This window comes from Fistularia commersonii, chromosome 19 (genome assembly GCF_037954325.1).
Source record: "Fistularia commersonii isolate RoL2024-O1a breed Wild chromosome 19, RoL_Fcom_v1.0, whole genome shotgun sequence".
Lineage (NCBI taxonomy): Eukaryota > Metazoa > Chordata > Actinopteri > Syngnathiformes > Fistulariidae > Fistularia > Fistularia commersonii.
In genome coordinates, this window is record NC_141302.1 from 16,391,854 (window position 1) to 16,416,232 (window position 24,379).

Consider the following 24,379-nt stretch of genomic DNA (forward strand, 5'->3'; position numbering starts at 1 on the left):
ACTCGGGGTGTACATGAAATCAGAACAACACAGCTACTTTGGGACAAATCGGGGCAGTCGGGGGATGCAGAGGCAGGAAATGTGAAGGTGTGGAGGAGTAAGTTTTCAGTGCTGGAATTAGTTCTTCAGACCACAATCAAAAACTCAACCCGTGTCAGTGTCGTTCCAAAGAATTAGAAAATAAATTATAATCACATGGCCCTCACTGCCCATGGGTTATCGTCATACGTCGGTTTCGTCCCCCTTCCCAGCAGTTTTTAGAATGAAAGAGTAGAACAGAGAAAGGTAATGTGTTCTTACCAACTCCCATTAAGTGCTTATTATATTTTGAATTCTCGTACACATTCTTTCTCACACCGACAAGCTGGGACAGCTATCTCAGTGAGGACAATGATGTGTTATGTCCTTTGGACATCTCACAAGAGAAAAGGACAGACCAAAATGTCCAAACATTGATGGATTAAAACTCAAAAGGTTGAGTACAGTTAGCCATTCAGTTAGCAAAGCACACACAGCATCCTTTCAATCTGTGATTTAACTTCACTTTTTTTTTCCTCCTTTAAACCAAAATGTTTCAAATCTGAAGAGAATGTGAGGTTTACATGCTCCATTTTCAAACATTCCATGGTTTGTATGTGTGTGTGTATTTATATATATATATATATATATATATATACACACACCCACACACACACACATATATATATATATATATATATACACAATATGTGTGTGTGTGTGTGTATTTATATAATTTTTTATTTTATTTTTCTCTAACTCAGTTGTCCCCTTGTTCAAAAGTAATGCAACACACAAAATTACATGAACAAATTTTCTCCACACACTCATGAAAATTTACATGCGCCAAGGTTTTTGCATAGGACTCCAGCTCTTGAGTACCCCTCCGCATTGCTTATGCATTCTACAATGGCTTAATCATTTTTTTGTTTGTTTTTTGCACAAAAACCATAGCTCTAAATATCAGTTATTTCTGTTTTGGAAACAATTTCAATTTCTGCTCTATAATCGAAATAATTCACGTTAATGCACTGCCTGTTAGGAGTATACGTTTAGCAGAATGCTTGCATTAAAAAATTCCTGAGCGTTTGATGACTGTCAAAGAATGGTGACAAGGCCCTGATGTTGAAGTGCCTTTCCTTCTTGTTCAGCCTTTTTTTTTTTTTTTTTTTTTTTTTTTTTTTTAAATATTCTCGCTCTCGTGGGGCGGGAGGCTGTCTTTGAAAATGGCATTGGTCTGACCATACCCAGGGCCCTTTACAGGCTTTGCATTTCCAAATGAGGAAGCCATTTTACAAGCCACATCCTGCACTTGTTAACATGTAGGGTCCCCAGTGATGGAGCGATAAGTTTTTAAATTATCTGTGCTTAGTTTCATTAATGATCTGACAGATATGTCCCACTACTACTGCCCTCCGAACCTGCTTGAAAGAAAATTTGAATGGGAAACGATGGGCTGCTGGAACTGTGAAACACACGCAGAAACAAGAACAATGGATTTACATGCAAATGCTTTAACTCAATTAAATCTATACACAGGTCACAAGAAGGGTCAGCAAACTGCACCTGAAGTTGTTTTCCTAATTGCTCAGGCCATTTCAAATATGGGACAAAAACAATGTTATTGTTTTTTTTTCTTTTTTTTTTAATGAATGAATGTGACTACATACATTCACATTTCTGAGTTTAAGATCTAATACACTCATTCTGAACCAGCGGTTTCACCAGTTCAGAGTTCACACACGCACGTGAACACACACCCACGCAAACACGCATACAGACACGCACACACAGTGAGACTTGCTCAGTACTTCAACCAGATATAGTGTAAACCAAAAAGAAAAAAAGAAAAAATAAAACACACCTCATATGGAAACACAAGCATTTGTACCCGGTGATAAAAATGATACCATATTTTTGGTTTCACCCTCTACACTTGTTTTGCTATGTTTTAGCTGTAGTGCAGACAATTTGACCATCAGTAAATTGTGATCTTGTCCTTTCTGTCTGGGAACAATGACCTGAAAGGATGTGTTGAAACATAAGATTTGAATACCTGAAATATTTCTGCTTCGGCTGTTATAGGCCTGAAAACTAAAATGGTTACTTTAAAATAAAAACCAAGCCACATTAAGCATGAATAGTTATCAGGGAAGAAAAATATTTTCACAAATTCAGCGGAAAAAAAAAATCTGGCTGTTTGGCTACAAAAAAATAAATTAAAGAAAAATAGGCAAGATAATCTACTTTTCCCAGCCATATGATGGAATTGCTGCTTGAAAAGAGTTTTCAACATAGTTATAGCACCAATAGTCTGTACCATAGAATTTACAAAAATCAAACTTGGTTTGGGTTGTAAAAGTTGTCTGCAAAAATGGCTGTTGACATGTTTTTTTTTTTTTTTTTCATAAGGGTGCTTTCTCCCAAAACACCCCAGTTCTTTTACAGAATTGCATGTTTAGTAGATTAATATTATGATAGTGATTTCCTGTTTTATTTATTTTCACTTTAGCCTTGAAAAACCATACTATAGTCTACTACTAGCTTTTGAAAGACTATCACCATTGAAAAATCAGACTCATTTATGATAACTTCTCATTCATGAGGAATTTATAGATAGCTTGACAAAAGCTGTAAGCATTCACTACTTCTCTTTCAGAAAGCCAGTCAAACAAACTACTTTTGCTTTAAAATTAATTTCAAATTAAACTCGCATTCTTACAGAGCTCAAAAATTAACATCCCTATATTGTCTCTCTGAACACAAGATGGTAAATGGAGGATGCGATTGTAGTTGTTTCACACATTAGATTTAACTAGAAAAAGAGGAGTGAGACTGGCTGGAGAAACATACATGCACAACCATTCAGACACCACCAACTACCTGAATCCTAGTTCAAAAGCAAAACAATGGGAACAAAACTGACAATGATAGAACAAAACATCATATCTAAATTGCTAACTGTGCGAACTGAAGGAGGACCAGTGTACAGAAGAATCTTCTGAAACAGATTCTTAAATGCCTTAAATGTATCTCCACACATGGCATCACTCAAAGACAGAACATATTTTTAAATTTTCCTATTTTCACTCACTTTGTTGATCTGATCTTTGATTACATAAGAGTTAAGTTAGTAAATGAAAACCAGCAGATGGTGTGTGTGGGTGGGGGGGGGGGGGTGGAGGGTTGCAGGGGTATCTCAGGAAATAAGCCTACATTAGGACTTCAAGCTCTGAGATGACCCTGGATCTTTGCTGGTAGAGGTCCACCTTTCCTCTTGTGAACAGGAGTTCTCAGCTAATATGGAGTATTCAAATGTTGCTGCTCCCTGGAGGAAAAAAATGCAGATTAATAGGTTACACTGCTCCAAGCAGAGGGGAAAGGAGGAACACCACGCCTGACTGTAGGCAGCAAGTTGCATTGTATACTCCTACAAATCAACAGACTCAATTGCGCAACTTTCAAAACTTCTCTTAATAATGACAATTTCACTGTCAATTTTCTGACACTAGAAGTGTGTTGTGGTTGTCACAAAAAGGTTGATAGCTTGCAAATATTTAACCAAATTCACTGTGTGTTTCAAATATATATCAAAGGCACGGAATTATAGAAGAATTCCGATGCATAATGTAAATATAAAGCCTTACATGAATCGATAATATCAGTCTAGTCCACTTTTCTTTCACACAGGAAAAATGCTACTTCTGGTTAAGTAGCTAACAACAGTGCTTTACATGCAAAGTGTAACTCATAGGCCTTCAAAGTAGAGAGAAAACATGGAAGGAATGAGCAGAAATGCTAGTGAATGAAGTGACTCCAACAGTCCCCAGTGGGAATGGGGATATCTTCAATGGCAATGCTGAGACCAGCTGCTTCAGAATACACCCAAGTCATAAACCTATTTCATGTATGGATGAATTATGCAGGAGAATACAATATCAGACCATTTATCCACAATATCATCCAGTTAGTGATCCAAAACTTTTTTATTTTTAAACGAAGAAATGCCTTACCAAAAATTAGATGAATATAAAATCCATATGTAACAGAGAACTTAAAAAGAAGATAATAAAAGAGATCACCCGCTCGAGCCACCAACTTATTATGATGGAGGTCTTTGGGTGTCCCAGTGATTCTAAAAGTTCGGTTTTGGGGTCTGATAGGATAACCCAAGGCAAAGGGATCCTGGGTGAGTGACCCAGGGATATTCAGAAGGTCAACAACAACGGATCTAGTTTTTCTCCCTCAGACACAGGTCACAATGGACCCTACTAAAGCCAGACCCAGAGGTTGGGCTCGATCTGTACTCGATGGCAAGCGCTTGGTGGCTGGATCTGTACCCATGAGGCCTGGCCAGAAAAAGGACAAAGAGACAACATGGGTCCCCTTTCCCATGGGTTTACAACCTGGAACAGGGGCCAAGGGGAGTGCAGTGTGAACTGGGTGGTGGCCAAAGGCAGGGGCGTTGGTGGTCCAATCCTCGGCAAAAGAAGTGGGCTCTAAGGAAGTGGAACGTCACCTCTCTGGCAAGGAAGGAGCTTGAGCAGCGCTGGCTAGATAAAAGTCAGGCACGCCTTGATGCACAGCTTGCGCTCTGGACCAGTCTCATTGAGATCGGTTAGACACTTGGGGAGAGCGCTCCAGCTGGGGGACTTCGATGCTCATATAAGCAACGACAGTGAGCTCAGAGTAGAGCGGCTGCTCCTCCGCACCGAAAGGAGTCAGATGAAGTGGCTTAAGCATCTGGTCAGGATGCCTTCTGGAAGCCTCCCTGGTGAAGTACGTCAAACCAGGAGGAAGACCCCGGATACACTGGAGGGACTATGCCTTTCGGCTGGCCTGGGAATGGGCTGGGATTCCCCAAAAAGAGCTGGACAAAGTGTCTGGGGAGAGGGAAGTCTGGGCCTCTGTCCCAGACGGAAGAATAAAACTGAACATACTTTGTTGGTATTGTTTACAAGAAAAGTTTAAAATCTTGAACACAAACCGAGGTGTAGCAAAGAATTCCTGAGAATTCCAACCCCGTGGACGACAAAATCCAACCAGGTCAACAATGCTGGATCGAAGTTAACAATTTAACAATTGTGAGCCAGAGTACATTAAATTTTATTTCTGTTGGCTTCAGTTGCTGTAGCCACACATTTGTCTCATTCATGCCTTTTCACATGACACTTGTGGATACTTGACTCTTCTTCTGCTCTGTAATGTTGGGTGTCTTCAGTGGACTCTTTCAATTTGGTGTTTGCATGTCAGCTATGATGGTTTCATCATCCTAGGTTCATTTAGTGGTGTTGATGTTTGCTGATAAAAAAAGTCACTTATTTATTTCACAGGGAATGCCTTCTGGTGAAAATCCTTGTGTCGGCGTAGTATGACAGTGGTAGCTTCAGTTCAGCCCGAAATGCACCCCATAGTGATAAGAGATTGAAAATTTTATTGACTGACACAATTGAATAAACAAGATGCACTTGAAATTAGTAAGCCACATAGAGGCTAAAGCAGCCCTTTAATTAATTTAATTCAATAAAAAAAATTATGAGTCAGTAAAGGTGGTAAGGAGGTAACAATGTAAAAAAAATAGTTTTACCTGTACACTGGGATCCAGGGAAAATAGGGGAACAGAGTGTGTTCTGCCACCAGCGCTCATCTTGCTGGTTGCCACTTCCTCCTTGTCCACTTATATTTAACAGAGAGAACTAAACAAGAGAATGAGACACATGTATGAAAGTAAAGTAGTTAACAGCAAAATATAGTTTTTGGTTTGTTTGATTGCAGTATCCAAAATGTAGCAAATGTTAAGCTATAATATCAGTGTGTGGTAAATTCATTGTAGAACACCTCTACTAAGAGAGAGAAAAAAACACTTAATTCCTCACCTCTGGCACATCTTCAACAAAGTCATAAGCAATCCCATAGCTGGGGATTTGACCTGCTGATGCACATAAGCGGGTCTCCTTTTCTCCTGAAGACGTTTCTTCTTGAATTGTGCCAACTGAGATGTCCATTTGTCCACCTGCAGTTGATACAGCTGCTGCTGTTTGGCAGTCTAAACATATCTCTTGCTCAGCGATCGGCAGGAGGGCATTGGACCCCTCCTGTGAATCTAGAGAGGTCTGGGCACTCTTCTCCATGCCAGACTTCTTTAATCTGGGTAAGAATTTACCAGATTCCAGTTCTGACTTCCCGTAATAAGGGCCTTCACATTCAGCATCCTCCTCCAGAGGTTTGAGGTCCGCCTGAGGATCATCAAAGACATCCACCGGCGCCAGGACGGGAAAACACATCTCTTCTTTGTCCGTCTCAGCCTCTGAATCACTCACTCCACCAGGGGACAACTCCGAGGCCGATATTGGTCGAAAATGAGTCCTGGGGGAGATGCGGATGGCCCTGTACTGAGTTCGGTTGATGCCGTATATTCTTGGGCGGAAGGCTTCATTGTCTGAGTCTGAGCAAAGAATAGATTTGGGCTTAAACCCTGGACTAAAAGAAGCCATGTCCTCAGGCTCAAACGAACACTCAACATGGAGGACTTGAGAGAAGGGATTGTTCAGGTTGAAGGATGCAAACGGGCATTCTAAACCTTGCTCCTCCCCACGCAAACCTCCATACGATCCAAGCAAATCTTCATGGAAGATAAAAGAAAATCCCTTGTTCAATCCATCTCCACCTCCTCTGATAGCATGCCCGCTCTGCCCAAAAGACACAAGAGGCCTCCACAGGGGCCGGTGCCCAGGAGCAAAGCAGCTGCTTGTGTTCATGAAGACATCTGTACCAGTGATGGTAAGCATGTCTGAGCTCGAAACAGATGTAGCAGCAGCTGCAGACTGTAACAGGCTATCTTGGGTTTCACTTGGCGGGACTACAGCCCAGTTCTTATCACCACTTAGTTTCTTTAACTCGCCATACACCCCTCCAAGGATGAAAGATGTACTTTCCTTATCAGGATTCAAGTCCCAGGGCTTGGACGGAGTCATGTAATCCCCGGCACCATCTACCTTGCAGAGTTTGTTTTTGGCTATGTCCTGTTCTTCGTTCTTGCCTTCCCAGAGATGATACTCGGACCGCTGCACTGCTTTTTTCTGAGGCCCTTGAATTGGAACTCCTTTTGCTTGCACCTCCAGACAGCTGCCACAGTAACTGCCCGTGTCGTCAGAGAATACCCCGTCACTTGGTTTTTCCGTCGCTGGCCTTGACGCTAACTTTTTGCCATCTCCGATTGCAGACCATATGTCTTTTATTATCCCTGAGCTATACTCATCACTCTGTTGGTTTGTGTTGTCCAAAAACACGCCAGTACTATATTGTTTACTTTCGTCCTCTTCCAATGCTATTCCACAAATGGACTCTAATTTAGACTTTTTGGTGAAGGTTTGATTGTTTGCTGTGCTAATATTGACCTCCTCACAATTGTTTTGTGAGTCTTCTTGCAAGAAATCCAAGATTTCATCTTCGATATATGTACTAGAGAGAGGAGGGATGATACAATCAATTTCTTCAGTGTCAATCAGAGCAGCTTCCTCGATCTGAATATTCCCCTGCTCATTGTCTGAACGAGTCTCCTCCGAATGTGACCATGGACTGCATGTTCGCGTTGAAAGGTTAGAACAGTGTTCAGTTTCATCAAAGGCACTATTTTTGGTCCATATTAGCAAACGAGACTGTTTATTAGAATGTGGGTCGAGACAGCTACTCGAATCTGTATTTTCTTGACCAACAGTGAGTGAGTCGCGGGGAAAGGGAAAAGTGGGGCTGTCATACTGCAGCTCAAAAAGAGAGAAGCAGGATGAGTTCAAACCAGATGGTTCACTGGTGGCTTCAGGAACTTGTGGCTCCTCCACATGTCCAGATAGATTGCTTAGGGTGAATGAAACACTATCAAGGAGGGGGGAGAGCCGAATGGGAGATTCTCCTATGAAGCTTTCACCATCTATATCTTCTGAAGTAGATGGTGAATAACATCCCCAGACTTGGGCCATGTTTTCAAGATCTTCCATTAAGAACCCAACAGATCCCGAAGCTTCCTGTGAGTCTGCCCTTATTGCACTTTTCCCTTGCTGCTCAAGGCCATCTAACACTAAACATTCTGCCTCAACGTCTCTTTGCTCTTTGCTTTTCTGTCGAATCATGCTTAAGATTCGACTCTCTTGTAATGAGTCTGAGGCACTAGTATCCAATATGGATTGATAAATATCAACTTCATAGAAGTGAGTGAATTCGCACAGATGCTCGTCATCTAAATCTCTACTATCCTCTGGCTGAGGGCAGTCTAAAGTCCCAGTGAGTTCAGCAGTTCTATCTTCTGCTTCGCTGGGCCCTTCCACAAAGTGACCATCCACAAATGAGCCTGCTGCAAGGTATGTTCTCTGGTAGCTCTCATTAGCTATGCAGATTCCCTGGATTCTCTCAGGCAGCCTCCCCATGTCTGCTGACAAGGCAAAGCAATCGGGAGAATTCATCTTGCTTCGATATTTTGTTTCCAGCTTGCTTTGTCTGCTGCTGAAAGGTACAAAATACTCTGTGATGGGCTCAGTATACCAAAGTGGCTCCTCCATGTACTCCTTGTTTTTTCTAGTCTCAACTGCGATCTCTTTTGCTTCTGCCCAGCCAGGGTCTTTACAAATCTCCTTCAGCGATCTCTTACTCTTTTTGTAAAGCTGTGATGGTTTTCCAGTGCCTCCTGTGGCACTGCTACCGCTTCCTCCAAAGTTTCTGCGCTCCTCTTTATCGATAACCTTCACCTGTAACTTTACCTGTCCACTGTTGCGTATTCGCTTATTTTTACCCACCTCCCTGGATTTGTGCCTTATTCTAACAGCTTTGCTTCTGGATGTCTTTGAGTCACCCTGGTTCCCACTTGAGCTTGAGCCCCCTTCACTTGAGCCAGACGACCAGGATCGGGGACGGTGTTTGCCCTCAGACCTATGTCTTGTCTGTCTCTTGGACTTTTCTTCAGCGACTAGACTACCATGGTATTGATTTTCTTTCTCCTTCTTGGTTCTTCGTTGCGGGCCTCTCTCGTTGGTCACAGTAGGGATGGTACCGTATGCCTCGGTGTTTCGCTCCTTTGCAGCCTCACACTCACTGTTGCAATCTTTAGGGGAAGAAGTGTCAGTGCTGGTCTGCGGGGCAGCAGAGGATGATGAACTAGAGTAGGCACAAGCTTTAGCCTGGTTCCACACGGTCATGATCTCTTGGAGACAAACAGGTTTCTTGGACAAAGGAGGAAAAGCTTCATAATACCTAAAGTCATCAAAGACAGTAAAAGGAACTGTATTAAATGACATTCATGGAAGAGTGTCATAAATAGAAAAGAAAGTGTTTTGCCGATGCTTTTCTTGAACACAAAAATTACTGAACCAAATCATACCTATGAAGTTACTTACATTTCCACCTGGTCCTTTGAAGAAGGGGACTCAACTCGCTCTGGAGACTGGGAGCCATCAGATTTCTTTGGAATCTGTTTTTCCTCTGTAGATCACACAGAATGTTCAATATCATTAACGTGATGTGAATTAATGTTATTTAGTATAGTCTATCAGGAATAATGAAAAGAATAGAACAAACCTTTCTGTTTATTTTGAATGTCTCTAAGCTTAGAGCAAAGCTCCTCAACCAAGCTCTCGATCCCAGAGTTCTGCAAATGGAAAAAGAAAAAGTTATTCAAAAGTATACTGAGAAGTTGGTCTAAGTCAAAGCAAGAGGAATGAAGAGGCTTTATGAGCCGTAAACCATTACAAACCATTTTTTCAAACAGAGGACTACTACATATCAGACACATTCCTGTGTATTGTGCTAACACAAAATATTTAAGATGTTTAGAAATTGCACCAAAATGCTGTGAGAACCGTTGGATTTTTGTGCAGTAATGTCTAAAATACTGTTAAAACAGTTAGGGTTTTTTTTTCCTGTCAACAATTTGATAATGACAGAACATCCATGGGGGAATTAAACTGTGTCAGATGCAGTATTGTTGTTACTACAATAACAAGATCAATGGTTATCATGCTAGATCATCTGACAAAAAACAAAACAAACAAAAAAAAAAAAAAAACAGACCTTTCTTCTACTTAATTACATTTGTTATAACAACATTCTCCTTTGCAGATAATTTGTTCACTGCGCCCACTGAAAGTACATTGAACTTTTTATACAACCAAGAGAACACACTTAGCTTACAACATCTTCCAACACCAACATACAAGACTGGCCGGACAGTTTAACACTGCAGCGTTGGACGACCGTAATCCAAATGTGGGACAAGAAAAATAACTGGGTGTGCACTCTAAAACCAAAGTCCAAGTAATAGAATCAATGCGTAAACTTAATCAAACAGCACTTCACATTAGCTTTTTTTAATGTCTATTTTTGTTCAATAAGTATGCGATGTGTTTAAATATACAAATATTATAGTCTGAAGTAAGGCCGATATGAAATAATTGGGTATTCGGATGTATGACCTCTATAATGACCCAAATGAAATAAATAAAAGGTACAGAGTTAGACAACATCAAGCCAGCTGACATGTCTGAGCTTCGGCACACTTGGAGATGACTGCACTATATTTAGCTGCGGATAAGAAATCCTTACAGGAAAAAAATGAAACCGCATGAACAACGGATTGAAAACAGATAAGTGCTCTCTAATGCTATAACCTATGATTCAGCCTTTTGTTGTACATTAACTCAGACAGTCATGTGAGTTCACAAAATATAGCAAAATGGCCTCAAAATAGGCCAAAAACTGTTGCTTCAGAGAACAAATGCAGTCAATCACTTTAACAGATTGCTTCCACTGAGAAACAACACAGCAGCAATTAATTTCAATCTTCGTGGTAACAAAAAGTATTCTTTACCATTCCCCCTCATGAAAAGCAAAGCAAGTTTTTTTTCTGTCCTTTGTTTCCTTGTACATCATTGTGCTAATGCCGGTCAGCTGACAGCCAACTGACTGTGCTGCAATCCTGTGTAGTGTGTGTGCAGGTTGAAAAATAGACAGAGTCCAGTCCCAAGAGAGGAGCTCTCTCACTCTGCCTCTCTGCTCACAGTCCCTTCCTACCCGCCAGCTTTATGTTGTGTCATTATCTGCTACGGTACACATTGCTTACTTGTGCTGGCCACTGACTTAAATGTCATTAGACAGCTCGACAGCTTTTCACCATCACATGGATATGGAATGAAAGTAATGCTTGAAATGTATGTTTGCATGGAAATGGCTTTCACTTGAGGGTCAAGCTATAGAGGCTAGGGAACGCTGCTTTATGTCAGGGAACAACTGAACACATCTTAATATGCTATCTCCTAAAAAAGAAAACTCGAGTGTGTGCTCACTTCATGATGCAAGGTGACAATGCTTCATCATCAAATGCTTATTTAATGCTAGGTCATGAAGATCAGCATGGAAGCCCAATGTCTGTTTAACTTCACCATGCTTCATGTAATTGATGGCTGCACCTTAAGGAGTTACAAAAGATACAATACAGTAAATTCCTGACAACTACAGACTCAGGCAAACAAAGTGCCTACTTAAGGCTTCATATTCATAGCTTAAGACAGTCATGTGATAGGGGAAGCAAGTGAGCAAGCCTAATCACTTCTGTTTAGAAAAGTGAAGCACACAAGGGGAACCCCCTTAAATGACTTCCAGTTCCAAGCAAAACAACCAACTTAAAACAGGTTCTCATTTGTAGATCTGCGTTACAAGAAATAGTACTTATCAGAAGGATCTAGTTGTAAAATACAGAGACCTAGGCTTTTTTTTGTAATGCTTCTGTCCCACTTGGAAAATTGTAAAAAAATAATGTAAACAAAGATGGCATCAGAAAATGACATGATGATTGGTGATGTAAGAGTTGACAAGGCTTTAGGGTAAGTTATAACTTTAAGACCAGTGGACACCTCAATGAGGACTCGGATTTATATAAGAAGCGTCACACAGTGGAGTAGCACTATACATGCAATATGTGGGTTTAGGGATGTCTGGCACATCATTTAGCATAGAAACTAGGGAGCACTTGGGATCTCAATTTCATATTTTTACAAAGGATATATATATACACATACATATATTTAAGGTGGGAAATTAGGATGCTGTTCGTCAATAACATTTTATTTGGTGTCGGTGGTATTAGAAAAAGAACTCCAGTTCATCTTTTTGATAGTGGCAAAGCAGTGCTGAGTGTAGTTACAATACAAATACATTTGTTTAAATAAAACCGATGTGTTAATGACATCGGCCCTGTTTCCAACTAGCAATATAGTGAGCCCTGGAGAGAGAATATAGTGAATATAGGGCTCAATATAGTGAGCCCTAGAGAGAGAAGGTGAGAAGATCACAAATTGACAGCTCTAAGTGCAGGTCTGAACACACTTGGAACTTAATGATCCTGGACAAGGATCTAGTCACTACACAATTATGAAAGGAAAACTCTAATCTGTCTAAATGAAACTATAATTCAATGAGAAGGCTCAAGGTCAAACGGTCAATTGGAAATTGCTTTCTTTTGCTGTTTGGTATGTGCTGGGCAGTCATTAATAGAAAGGCTGAGCGATAACGAAAGGTAAGCCGACAGAACACTAAACTTACATTGAGTCCTGTGAATTTATACTTCCAATTTAAAAATCGGTTGGTATAGACGCTTTTTCTGATAAGGATTTCACAAAAAAAAGGGACTTTAAACATTGCAAACAGCAAAACTGCATATCCATCAAAATAAATCATGTCGGATGACTTTGTATAATTCTATGGCAAGTGAGATGTTTAAGTTGTGGAACTGTCTTTGGGGTTTGTGAATAGACGGCAAACTGTTACATTATTAATGTTTGGTCTTGATATATATTATATAATGATATATATATATATATTTATTGATAAAGCATGCAACTATATGTCAACATACCGATCATCAAAACAGTGGCTCTGAATGGATTACAATAATTTTAGTAAAATATAAGCACGTTTACATGTTTAATTAAACATGCTAAATACGCTTTTATGTTGTAACATTTCTATTGTTTACGTTTTAAAAGTATCCATGTACATGTAAAAGAATACCAATGTAATGAAACTTGGGACTTAACATGTAGATTTTTTTTCAGTTGACAATGAATAAGATGCTGTGATTCAAATGTGTTGTCTGGGGAGTGCGTCAGTTGTATGAAATACAAACTGGTGGGAGAAATACGCTCACTGAAATTAATAACATACACTGTTTTTGCAATCTCACTTGGCTGGGGAGTCAGACCCCACAACTAGTTATCATTAAGGGCGATGTGGAAAGCAAGTCATACAGTTAACAAAAAAAAATTACCTGTCTCAATGATTTCAAAATGAGTGTGACTCATTTGGAAGTGTTTTTGACAACAACAAAAACATGCCCAAGTTGAATTACTCCACTGATGAAATTGATTACAAAGATTACAGGGGTTACAGATCTTTGAACATTGCTTACTTCATCAGATGCAGAGCGAAGGCATTGCACAGCAGCTTGTTTCTTCATCTCCTCAAGACTCAGGTCAGTCCCTCCCTTCTTCTTACTCTTGCCCCATTTCTTCCCCGTTCCCTTCTCCCAGCCCAAAAAGATGTCATTTTCCTTTTAAAACAGGTACAGGGAAAGGAAAGAGGTGCATTATACGTGCCCTTCTTCACACATTTATATTTAATATTTCATGCATTTCAAAAATAATCAATTTAATGATCATTACTTTGAGTAGAACTCTTGCTTAAATAGAGCCCACAGACATAAAAATCATTAACAAATATAAATAATAATTTCGCATTTTTTGATCTGACATTGAAAAATATCAATAGGTGGAAGCTAACCTGTTCCTGCAGGTCGTAGTCATAGCTGTCATGCAGGAGAAGGCTGAGGACATAGCGGGTGTAAATCATGGCATCAATCCCGCACTTCTCTAACTCCTGGCCAAGCCAGCTTTGTACTGGACCCAGTGACTGGAGTAGGGACATCTCTGAAACAGGCAGGGGGCCCAAGAGGGTGTAGGGGCAAGAGAGTCTTTCAGGAGGAGCAGGACCGTCTGAATCGGCGCTCACTGGACGCATTAGACCTCAGGTGGTGGCTATTCGCAGGTAAAATAGCATTGTGGTGGGTTATTACTGTAGGGACGTCTGATGGGACAATTGTAAAAAAGGAGAATGAGGCTGACCCTATCTCAGAGAGGGAAATCACTCGAGCAGGGCGTACTGCAGGGTTTCTACATGAGGAGACATGTAGGATGCTCTTTTCTTTTATTGCTTTGTGCAAATGGGAAACTTTACTCGTCAGGCATGGCTTACGCTGCTGATAGTTCTCAGCTGCTGAGCAAAACACACGTAGTGTTTGCGTCTCACTCAGAGGTGTCCATTGTGGAGCAACTTCTTACTTCACCACCTGAAAGAGAGCACACAAACAGTGAAGGCTTGGTTTCGACAACAGAAATTAGTCAAACAACAAAAAGCAAACTGAATAGTTCAAAAATGCATATCAGTGCATTTATCAAAGACAATTACATTTCTTGGAGTTGAAAAATTGAGGACGGGTGTCACAATGGCCCAAATTTACTACATCTATTAATTCACTGGCAATTAGAATCTAGAACAGTGATAAATGTTCTTTAGGAGAATGCTACAGATTCACATTGGCTGTGTTATAATATGTAGTGCAATTAAATTGAGTACACAGCACAAACCAAGTGGATAAAGCAGTTACTTCCTTGTGCAACTATCCAGTTTTGCATTCCACACTAATCTAGAGGTTTAACCAAGATATACGGTTAACTTCGTAAATGTTACGTTAACGTGAAAGCATCTCTGCCAGCCAAATTATTTAGGCCTTTATTTGTAGTCGTGCACTTAATATGAAAATAAAATGTAAAAAGTTAGCTACATGACCAGGAAATGATCCATCCAATTATCCATCTGCTTCACAAAAACCTTAATGAGACACAGTAATATCATATTACAGGGGTCAGTACTTTTGTTTCTCAAAAACAAATGACAAAACTTTTAATTGGGGAGCAGAGCAAATACATATGCCCATGACATATGGCAAAAAAACAACAAGCAAATTCCAATTTAGAGGGTAACTATCAGAGACACGCCTGCTGTCAAGTGCATGTGTTTCGGTGGATTAAGAGACCGACGTGAGGAGCAAATGGAGGCTTAGCCGTTGCGATTGGCTGGCCTGGTCATCACTCAAACCTGGTACACAGTGAGAAAACGTTACCCGTGAGACGTCGAGAAGGACGAATGTAAAATAATAACTTAACTGAATCATAGCAATTCAGCGGACAACGCCCCTATTGAGAAAATAAGGGGTCGTTCAAGTAAAGCCGGATTTATAAGTTTGATAAAGTAGCTCGATCGATGTTTGCTAAATATGGCTGCCCAGTATCTACGATAGTGGTTCATGCAACGTTATGCACATTAGCCCCGGCAGCTCGCTTCCCACTGCGCTCGCCTCATACCAACTTAATCCCCTAGTCATACGTCCAAGCGACCAAACTGATACGGAAAGAGGTGAAATGACGTTGTTTCGCATAATAACGAGGCGCAACCATGCTTATTCTTGCCCTTTTCATTCCGCCACCAACGTGTTTCCACTGTGAGTAAGCCATTCAGTGTTTGACACATTTTAATGGGACATCAAATGTAACAGTTGACGTAGATAACAGCCATTTATAACATTCATAATTAAATGCAACCTTTATAAGTGGCCATATTGTCGCCATAACTTGGGAATCGTTGACAGTCTGTTTAGATCTGGTTTACGGTCGCTTGACGCCGGCGAGCGTCACCGCGCAGCCAAACGGCAAGGTTAGCTGGACCGCCGACCTTTAACGTTAGCTCATAAGCTATATTAGCAGATTTAGCTAGCTGCCGAGAGCAGGTCGTTCCACCAAATCGGAAAGTTTGTCGTTATTTTTGACAGTACTAGTAGATGATACATCGAGAAAAGACCGGACACATTTCACCGTGTACGTCATTACTTCAAATCGTGCCCGTGTCAAAGACTGTTAGTTTGTTTTTGTCGGGCAGGTGACCTGAGACTGTTTAAGAAGACTGGCAATAAAGCTCAACAGTTAGCGAGCATAGAGCAACGTGCTAACGATAGGCCAAATCGTTGCTTTGAGTCTGACACACGACACAGAACCTTCTCAAAAGTGATAAACACGTTTTGAAAAAGTGGGCAATTCAAAATGAAAGTCATCAACCAACGTTGCGCTTGTTGTTGTGATCAAGGGGGGAGGAGGCGCAGCTGCTCCAGTAAGGCTTCCCCCCCAAAATGTGCGCCATATCGTCATACAACCAAACACCAGTGGGACTTGACTTGGGAATAAAGACGAAATAGCGTGAACTCAAACGCGAAGCTGGTTAGCTTCTTTGCTTACCTAACGTGGGCTGAAGTGGAGAGGAGCTGCGAAAGAGGAGCGGCTATTTCCCTCCCGCTGCCTTTCCGAGATCAAGCTCAGGAATCCGCAGCGATAGCATCGCGTATCATGGACGCCGACAGAAATGGCGGCGTATTCACGTCTAGCGCCTCTCCGGCGGCGTCGGGGAAACTGGCAACATTCCGGCTCACTCGAGCGGAAGCGTATTCCTTGGCGACGTTTGAAACTTAGAGCCGTAATGTCCGCAAACCACAGCCAGTTTCATAGAGAGCAGGATTCACAATAATGCACCACCCCCCGCGTTCGTATCCAGGCAACAGGGCTAACCTCCGCCGTCCTGCGAACGGAGGGTTGATACCTCCGCCGGAGTATTGCATCAGAAACCAAACTAGTGCTCACAGTACACAGAGGCGGGAGTTGAAGATGGATGTTGGAGTGGCCGAGGTTCGAAGATTAAAAAGAAAAGATCAAATTGATGATATTTAAGACACACGCACAGAGGAGGAGAGAGTTTGGGATCAGAAATATTGTTCATTGCAGTAAACGAACAGATTATACATTCATTTAGACCCAGTAGAGTCCAAATGAATGCTGTGGCATTGTCTCTATTTTTTTTTCGGCTTTTACAATTATCTATTTATTGCGCACAGAATATAAAAATAAATGTCCCTGCAATTGTGCGTTGGTTTCAAGTGCACTTGTGAAGTCATCTATTTTATCTGCGCTAAATATAGCTACACTGCCTCTCAAGAGTATTAGATTCATAGAGATGCCTTGTATTTCATGCCTTAATGATGCCCTGTCAAAACCATTCAGATGATCACCCGACCCTGCTCTTATTCAAATTAAACTCATAAATGTGAGAATAATGAAAAGACAAGTAACTTCTTCAATGTCTTCCATTAGGTCCCTGTCAAAGTGAGAAATTAATTTAATTTCCTCTTATTGATGAGCTTTTGACATCCTCTTTTCTTTCAACTGTATTATTCCACTTTATTTGGAAATGGTAAATTTGTTATATTTATCAGAGTTATCAATAGAGGGCTCCTGGCTCACAGAGACTGAACTTCAGAGGTGTGGATAAAAAACTATAATGGTTGAGAGTGGAGATAAATAATGCGACAGCAAACATGATTAACCATTTTTCATTCATTATTCATGCATTCATTATCTATACCGCTTATAGGCTAGAGCGTATCCCAGCTGCCATCATACGAGAGGCGGGGTTCAGTAGCAGATGCCGGTCGGTCACTGGGCCACACATAGAGATCTACAACCATTAACGTGTCAATTTAGTCTTCAGTGGACCAACTGAAATATTTTTGTGGCGCAAACTAGAGAACCAAGAGGAAATCCAGGCAGACACAGGGAGAAGATGCATACTCCACACAGAAAGGTCCCCTTGTCGTAATCAAACTAGTGTCCTTCGTGCTGTGAGGCAGAAGTGTGAACCGCTGCACCGCCGTGCTGTGCTTAATTGACCTGTTTAACTATAATAATAGCAACACTTTGAAGATAATTTCCACCACTGATATTTCATCAGTGACGATGACCCCCCCACCCCAACTCAGCAACTCCACTACAACACCCCTCCCTAGTCTCCAGTTCCTCAGCTCTCCCTTTGGATCTTAGTTTTAGCCCTGGATTTTTAGCCTTTTTAAGTGCTTGACTTTTTCCCCAGCGTTTTTTCTAGTCTGTCATCTGTCGATACGTAATGTATTTAATGTATTTTCCTGTGTTGTGTGCATCTGGGGATGATTTAGCTCCCCCCCCCCCCCCCACTTCCTATTCTCGGCAATTTTTTCATAGTCGGTCAATTTTTCCAGCCTCTTCATTTACATCTACACCCCCACAGTGCTAATATTACTTCTGTCGGTGGGAGTGGCTCTTGTTATTTAGGCTAACCATCTGCCCCGTGCCCTGTCTATTGTGGCACACTTCATCTGACCTACGGGTTTATGGCCCTTGAGATATTGTGAGTCATGGCCCATAAACCAGCTGTTTGGACTCCCGCCATCAAAACACAAACACACACACACACACACACACACACATACACACACACACACATACACACACACACACACACACACACACACACACACACACACACACATCCTGCTCTGTTGTGTCACAAGATGTAATTATCATCAAGTTTAATGGCAACATGCAAGTGTCATCATTTACTGCTTCAGAGGAGACACAGAAGAGAGGAGTTGAAAATGGGTGCATGCATCTAATGTGTTGTCTTTGGTTATATCAGGAATGTAACCAAAGTCCAGGGTCCTCCAGGCGCTAGTTACCAGAGTAATATTGAGTTCTGCTGTTAATCTTTATGTAAATCGGGATCACTGCGGCTGTAGGGCAAACAAAGTATTGATTCCCTGCAACACAGAGACCAGGTCGATGAGGAAGTTACGGGTTTACACTGTCATTTCACTTTGCAGACACACACGCACTCATATTGCAAAACTTCCCTTTTATTAAGTCACACCACTAAATTTTGAAATAATATGCCGAAATCTCACACAGCAGAGATGTAGCATTTTTTCTCATGACTGTTTCTGTCTTATCTGTCAACATCCATGCTCCCAGCTGCAGGAATGGAATTCCTTTCTGCCAGAAGACATCACGATTAGCAGCGGCGCCAGGCTCTGACATCTTTTTTTTTCTTTTAATTTAGTCCATTTAAATTAAAAAAAGTCAATTTGGAGCAGATGGCACGGTCAAAAGATGCTCGGCAATCCCATGAGGAGGGTTAAGGAGATGGGGGGGTGAGGTGAGAGTGGCCTGATTTACATGTCGTGGATGTGTCAGAGGCAAAGCAGGTTTATTTTCAGCCAGGGTGGGTCAGTGGGGTAAGTCTTGTGGTGCTTATGAGTTAAGGGTGGCATAACGTTAGACATGCAGCGCCTTCACATTTCACTGCATCACCCTGGTGCCCTCATGCAGCCTCAAGTATGCTCATACTTTAAAGATGGTGAGCAATGCAAGTGGCGTCTGCCGGGGAGGACAGGCAGGACAGGCAGTCTCACTTTACTTACCTTACTTTACTTTATGTCGCCTGTATGACAGCAGGATTCTGATAAACTCATACATTACATGCATCTATTTAATGATCATTTTTAACAACATGGGGAATCCCCTTCTCTTTGAGATAGAGTATGCAGGTTTCCTGGTATTAGGCAGGTATCACAGTGAAGTATTATTGTTACATTATAACAAGAATGAGAGTGACTTTACAGATGGCAGGATGATAAATAGTCCTTATTTGTGTTTTTGCTTTGGTTTCTCTGTTTTTCTACATAAAGCAAATGTCAATTTCTTTAATTTTAGATAACATTTTTATTGGTGGCAGAAAGACACAGCAGTTTGCACTTCTGCTTTGGCGCAAGAAGGTCCGTGGGTAGATTCCAACAGGGGGCCTCTCTGCGTGGAGTCTCCATGTTCTCCCCGTGTCAGATCAGGTTTCCTCCAGGTTTATCTACTTTCCTCCTGCTGTCCAAAAACCTGCTGAAGGTTCATTGCCCGGGTGTGTGAATGAGAGGGTGAACGGTTGTAGGTCTTATATGTTGGACAGCTGGAGTAGACTCCAGCTTGACCATGTGTTAGAACAGAGAAGTTGTTTTTTTTTATATTTTTATTGATCAGGCAACTCAAAATAACTCAAACAGTGAGAGATCAAACAAACACAAATTCATTATAAATTCAGACAAAAAAGAAAGGAAATGAAAGAATATATTATATAATATACTAATATACTATATACTAATATTTCACTTCATTGATGTTGTTTTTTTAATGCTACTTCCGTCATACATGTTGATTGTGCACAGGTTCTGCCTCTGTGATTGTGATAGAAAAAGTTGAATGAAGTTATGCGTAATATTATAACTTGCTTATAATATTTTTCTTTTTTTACTGAAATGATTTGAACACTGATGCAAGTAATGTGGGTTTCAAACTGAACATTTATTGTTACATTTACACAAATGCATATGTAATATTTGTAAGTTGAATATATAACAAATACGGAAATTTATTTAACAATATAATAAAGTGTCATTTAATTAATTCTGAATTACATAGGTTTTCTTTTTTTTCTTCTTTGTTTTACATTCTTTGTGTTAATCTGGCCCTTCAAGAACAACCATTATGCTGGTTATAATGAGTTTGCTATCACATCTGTTCTAACCAACTGCTACTTTATAGTTTATCTCCTGCATTCGTAAATAAACCAATCGTGGGCTGGGGGAATGGCACTGGCTTTTGAGGCAGACACACCAGGATGTCCACTAGAATTACAAGTTTGTTATTAGGAAAATTGGAAGGCATATTGACTTGAAATTTTCAAAAAGTTTTATCAAATTGTATCAAATCAAAGTTATCTGCTGCATGACCCTTCGTGACGAATAAGTAGCCGCGGCATTGTTGTCATGTCCGGGCTGAAGGGGGAATGGAATTGTGGAGTCATAACATTTTCCACCTGGCTTGAGATTAATCGTCTCGCACGTGCTCCTGTGCAACATGTGTTCATGTCGCACATGCCTGAAATGAACTTGTCACTGCCATCCAAGAAGCATGGATTATTCAAAATAGTTTACATTATTTCTAACCTGTCTTGCATTTCTGAATGATTACAATGATTAATATCAGTTCGACTTTTCAAACAATCTGGGATTAGCCTAGACATAAATATCTGATAACACTTAAATTATTTCATGGGATGTAATACTGTGTCCTTAGAGTCGGCTCAAAACCCAGGCTTGATTTCTGGAAGTCCAGTACTTGGATTTGCCAAATCCTTCAAAAACTCTCAAAACCCCAACGTAAAGAGATTCTCTCAAGCATTACAACTAGATGAATGGATATGGTTTTAGTGGGTTGAAGAAAATACCTCACAAATATTGCCAGCACATTCTCAATAGAATCCTCACAAATTATATAATCATGAATGTGTCAAGCTGGGTAGCATGGAGTTGGCACTTACACCTCACAGCAGGAACATCATGGATTTAATGATACTTGCAGCCTCTTTACATAGTTCAGTAATGAACCAGATTTGACTAAATAACCCTAATTGACATGCAATAAATATGGTGACCCCTAATATTTGATTTAAAGCTCTCTGATGTATTTCAATTGAAAAAATGAGACAGATCACCATTGAGATGTCATTGAAGCAATAACTCTCACTTTCTTTCCGTTGGATTTAATTCAACTTAATTTTACTTTATTGAGTTTCATTGTCTTGGAAAAGAAAAATATTGTGCTAAAACACCCTTAAAGTATATTAGTTCTTAGCAGTGACGTGGAGTCAGTAGAGGCAGGGGAGGCCAGGCCTCACCTGTCATCATGGAAAGAAAAAAATGCAAAAAAGAAAAAAATAAATTAAATGGTTATATTTATTTATTGATTTGTACTATAAAGTTATTTTCCACGTAGCTTCCCCATTTTTAGTTATTTTTTTTCAAAATTGCTAAAAAAATTCACATTTACCGTTCAAATATGAAGAAGAGACGTGCGGTGACGCGGCAATCAGCTGAGCCCACTATGGATTGTGCAATGATTCTGCTAACTGTGCTGGCATGCTATGCACTGAGAGCATAGTGTTGTCTCTGTGGATGTCACATTAAAAAACACTTTTAATATATGAACTCAATTTCCATAGTTTAGCTGATGTGTCGAATGTTTTTCGTCAACAACTGTAACGTTTTTCTCGTAATCATATAACGATTGCGAAGAGACACTCAGTGAGGCACTAAGTGAGGCATGCAGTGACGGTGCCTCATGGTAGGGGGCACCGCTGATCCCAGGGATCCTTCTTATTACTCGGCTACAGAATAATAGAATTAGCAATAGCAAGCTACAGTAAACAGTTAGCAAGTCAAGTGCAGCCATCCAGCCATTTTTTTGCTGTTCTCATCGGGCTGTATAGCTCATAAACGGTGAGGGATGAATGGAAATCTCCTGGGCAACTTCTCAACTTTTTGGCCCAGAAGGATCTCATTCAAACTGTTCCTGAGGCGACAAAGTTGCTCCAGCCGGTGGTCACCGTTCTGGCTACGACAGCATCGGTGGAGCGGTCATTCTTGGCACCGAAAAGACTCCAAACATACGGTAGGAACACGAGCGATCAAGGACGACTGTCTTCACTGGCAGTGATTTCCACTGAGACAGAGAGAGTTTTAAAACTGAAGAAAGAAACGGAAGACTTCTACAAGCAAGTTATCGATGCTTCAGAAGGAGCGGCGCATGGACTTCATTTATGAGTAAAAGTAAGAGATAATAAGGTTTTTTTATCGGTGCTTTTTTCTATGCTACAGTTTGTAAAGAATGCTGATATGATATTTCAAATAAAACACGTCAACTGCTGCCAGTAAAACGGTGAATAAGGTACTCTGTAGGGTTCATATGTTTGTGAATCTGACTGTGATGACGTCAGCGCCTCACCAGCCATGAACCTCACGGAATGTCACAGGTTCTTAGTTATCCAAGATCCTTAATTTTGCTTAAATACTTGTGAAAAGTATAATCAGCCTTAACTTTGGAAGGGAGTCTGGGCTTCATTTTCAAAGACCTAGGACTCAGGGGTGTCAAACTCAACGCCTGTGGGACAGATTAGGCCAACAAACAAGTTTAATCCAGCTTGCAAAGCTAAAGATACGAGGTTTCAGGGGTGAATTGAACAATAGGCATGTTTAACAGTAGCTAATATGTCATGATTCTACCCGTCCGACCCACATGAGAATAGATATTCCTCCATGTGGCCCCTGATCCTAAAATTTGTTTGACACTTGTGGTAAAATCTAGGTGAATAAAACAACATCTAAAACCCTGTCTTGATGTCTGATGCAAAATGAATTCCGAAGTAAATCATAAATATGTAATTAACTGGAACAAAACAAGTATCAAATGTTTGAACATGGCATAAAATACCAAGATCTCTGTTATAATTCAATTTAGTGCTATAATTAACCTTTAATATTAATGAGAATTTTTACTGTTTAAGTTTGGGGTTTTGTTGGCGTACTGTGCAGCCGGCTCCATCTCATCTGTCATGCAAACAATTTTATCTGCAGATAATCGATGTATTCATCAGTGACAGTGGTATCCAGACATGTCACATGTCAGAATCCACTCCCAGCAGTTTGCACACAAGAGTAAACAGCCACCGACTCTTGCCTCCACCTCCCACGAACCATTTCGAGAATATAGATCCAGCCAAGGAAGCTGTGGCATTCTGAAGCGTGTCCAATCGGCATCCTCGGAGGCCATGCCGCCCCCCCGCCCCCAACAGAGCTGCGGTTCCTCATTGTTGTGTTCAAACCTGTCTGCAGCTGTCTCCTCTCCGTCTAGACTCCGCACTTGGCATTTTTTGTAATGCGCGCGCACTTTTTCGCAACAGTGAGTGATCAGAGCCTGTTGAGGGTGGGAGCGGGGGATGTTTTCCTTCCTGTGCTTTCTGTTGCCCAATCTTTCCCCTGTATGATGCCTGTATACCATCACACGTCACTGGCCTTTCACATACGTAAAGACATAATGCAGCACAGACGGTCTAACTTGTCATCTTTGGCATGCAGCTTGACTGACAAGACTCAAGCCTGGAACAAATAATGGCAGGTTCATGGAACATGTTTCAAAACAAACCCCATGGCCTCCTATGGTTCTCCGTTGGGTCATTCACCAAATGACCAATAGGTCCATTGTCAGGCCAGCGTTTGTTTACCACATAATGTAATAAAAGATAACAATCCCAATTTGTAGCTTAATAAAACAACTCATCAATGGCTTTTCAGTCAGAGTTGAACCCCTGTTTTACATCAAAATCAGAATCAGAAATAAATCAGAATTTCTTTAATCATAGTTTAATCAAAGTAATTTTTCAAGGAATTTGCTTTGGTTAACATTGTTAAACAGATAACATGTAACAGGCATTAAATCAGTGAAATCTGGCTGAATGTGGATGGTGGTGCAAA

At 40.8% G+C, this 24,379-nt stretch overlaps 1 protein-coding gene across 1 annotated transcript; it reads right to left on the reverse strand.

Annotated features, from left to right (window-relative positions):
- Window positions 1-627: 627 nt before the first annotated feature.
- Window positions 628-16,573, reverse strand: kiaa0232 (KIAA0232 ortholog). The gene is made up of 9 exons (XM_086165822.1): window positions 16,401-16,573; window positions 14,178-14,401; window positions 13,837-14,090; window positions 13,466-13,606; window positions 9,583-9,652; window positions 9,402-9,486; window positions 5,895-9,258; window positions 5,606-5,714; window positions 628-3,346 (listed from the first exon to the last, which is right to left on the reverse strand). The coding sequence occupies exons 3-9, from the start codon at window positions 14,071-14,073 to the stop codon at window positions 3,330-3,332; spliced, it is 4,023 nt and encodes a 1,340-aa protein (XP_086021948.1). The 5' UTR covers window positions 14,074-14,090; window positions 14,178-14,401; window positions 16,401-16,573; the 3' UTR covers window positions 628-3,329.
- Window positions 16,574-24,379: the final 7,806 nt, after the last annotated feature.

What these genes read in the sequence shown, in the direction of transcription:
- kiaa0232 (XM_086165822.1), bottom strand. Translation starts at nt 14,073, where the DNA reads ATGCGTCCAGTGAGCGCCGATTCAGACGGTCCTGCTCCTCCTGAAAGA. An exon ending in TTCGCTCTGCATCTGATGAA is followed by an intron (nt 9,653 to 13,465) that starts GTAAGCAATGTT and finishes TTCCATTTGCAG; the next exon opens with AACTCTGGGATCGAGAGCTT. An exon ending in TTGTTGAAGATGTGCCAGAG is followed by an intron (nt 5,715 to 5,894) that starts GTGAGGAATTAA and finishes TCTCTTGTTTAG; the next exon opens with TTCTCTCTGTTAAATATAAG.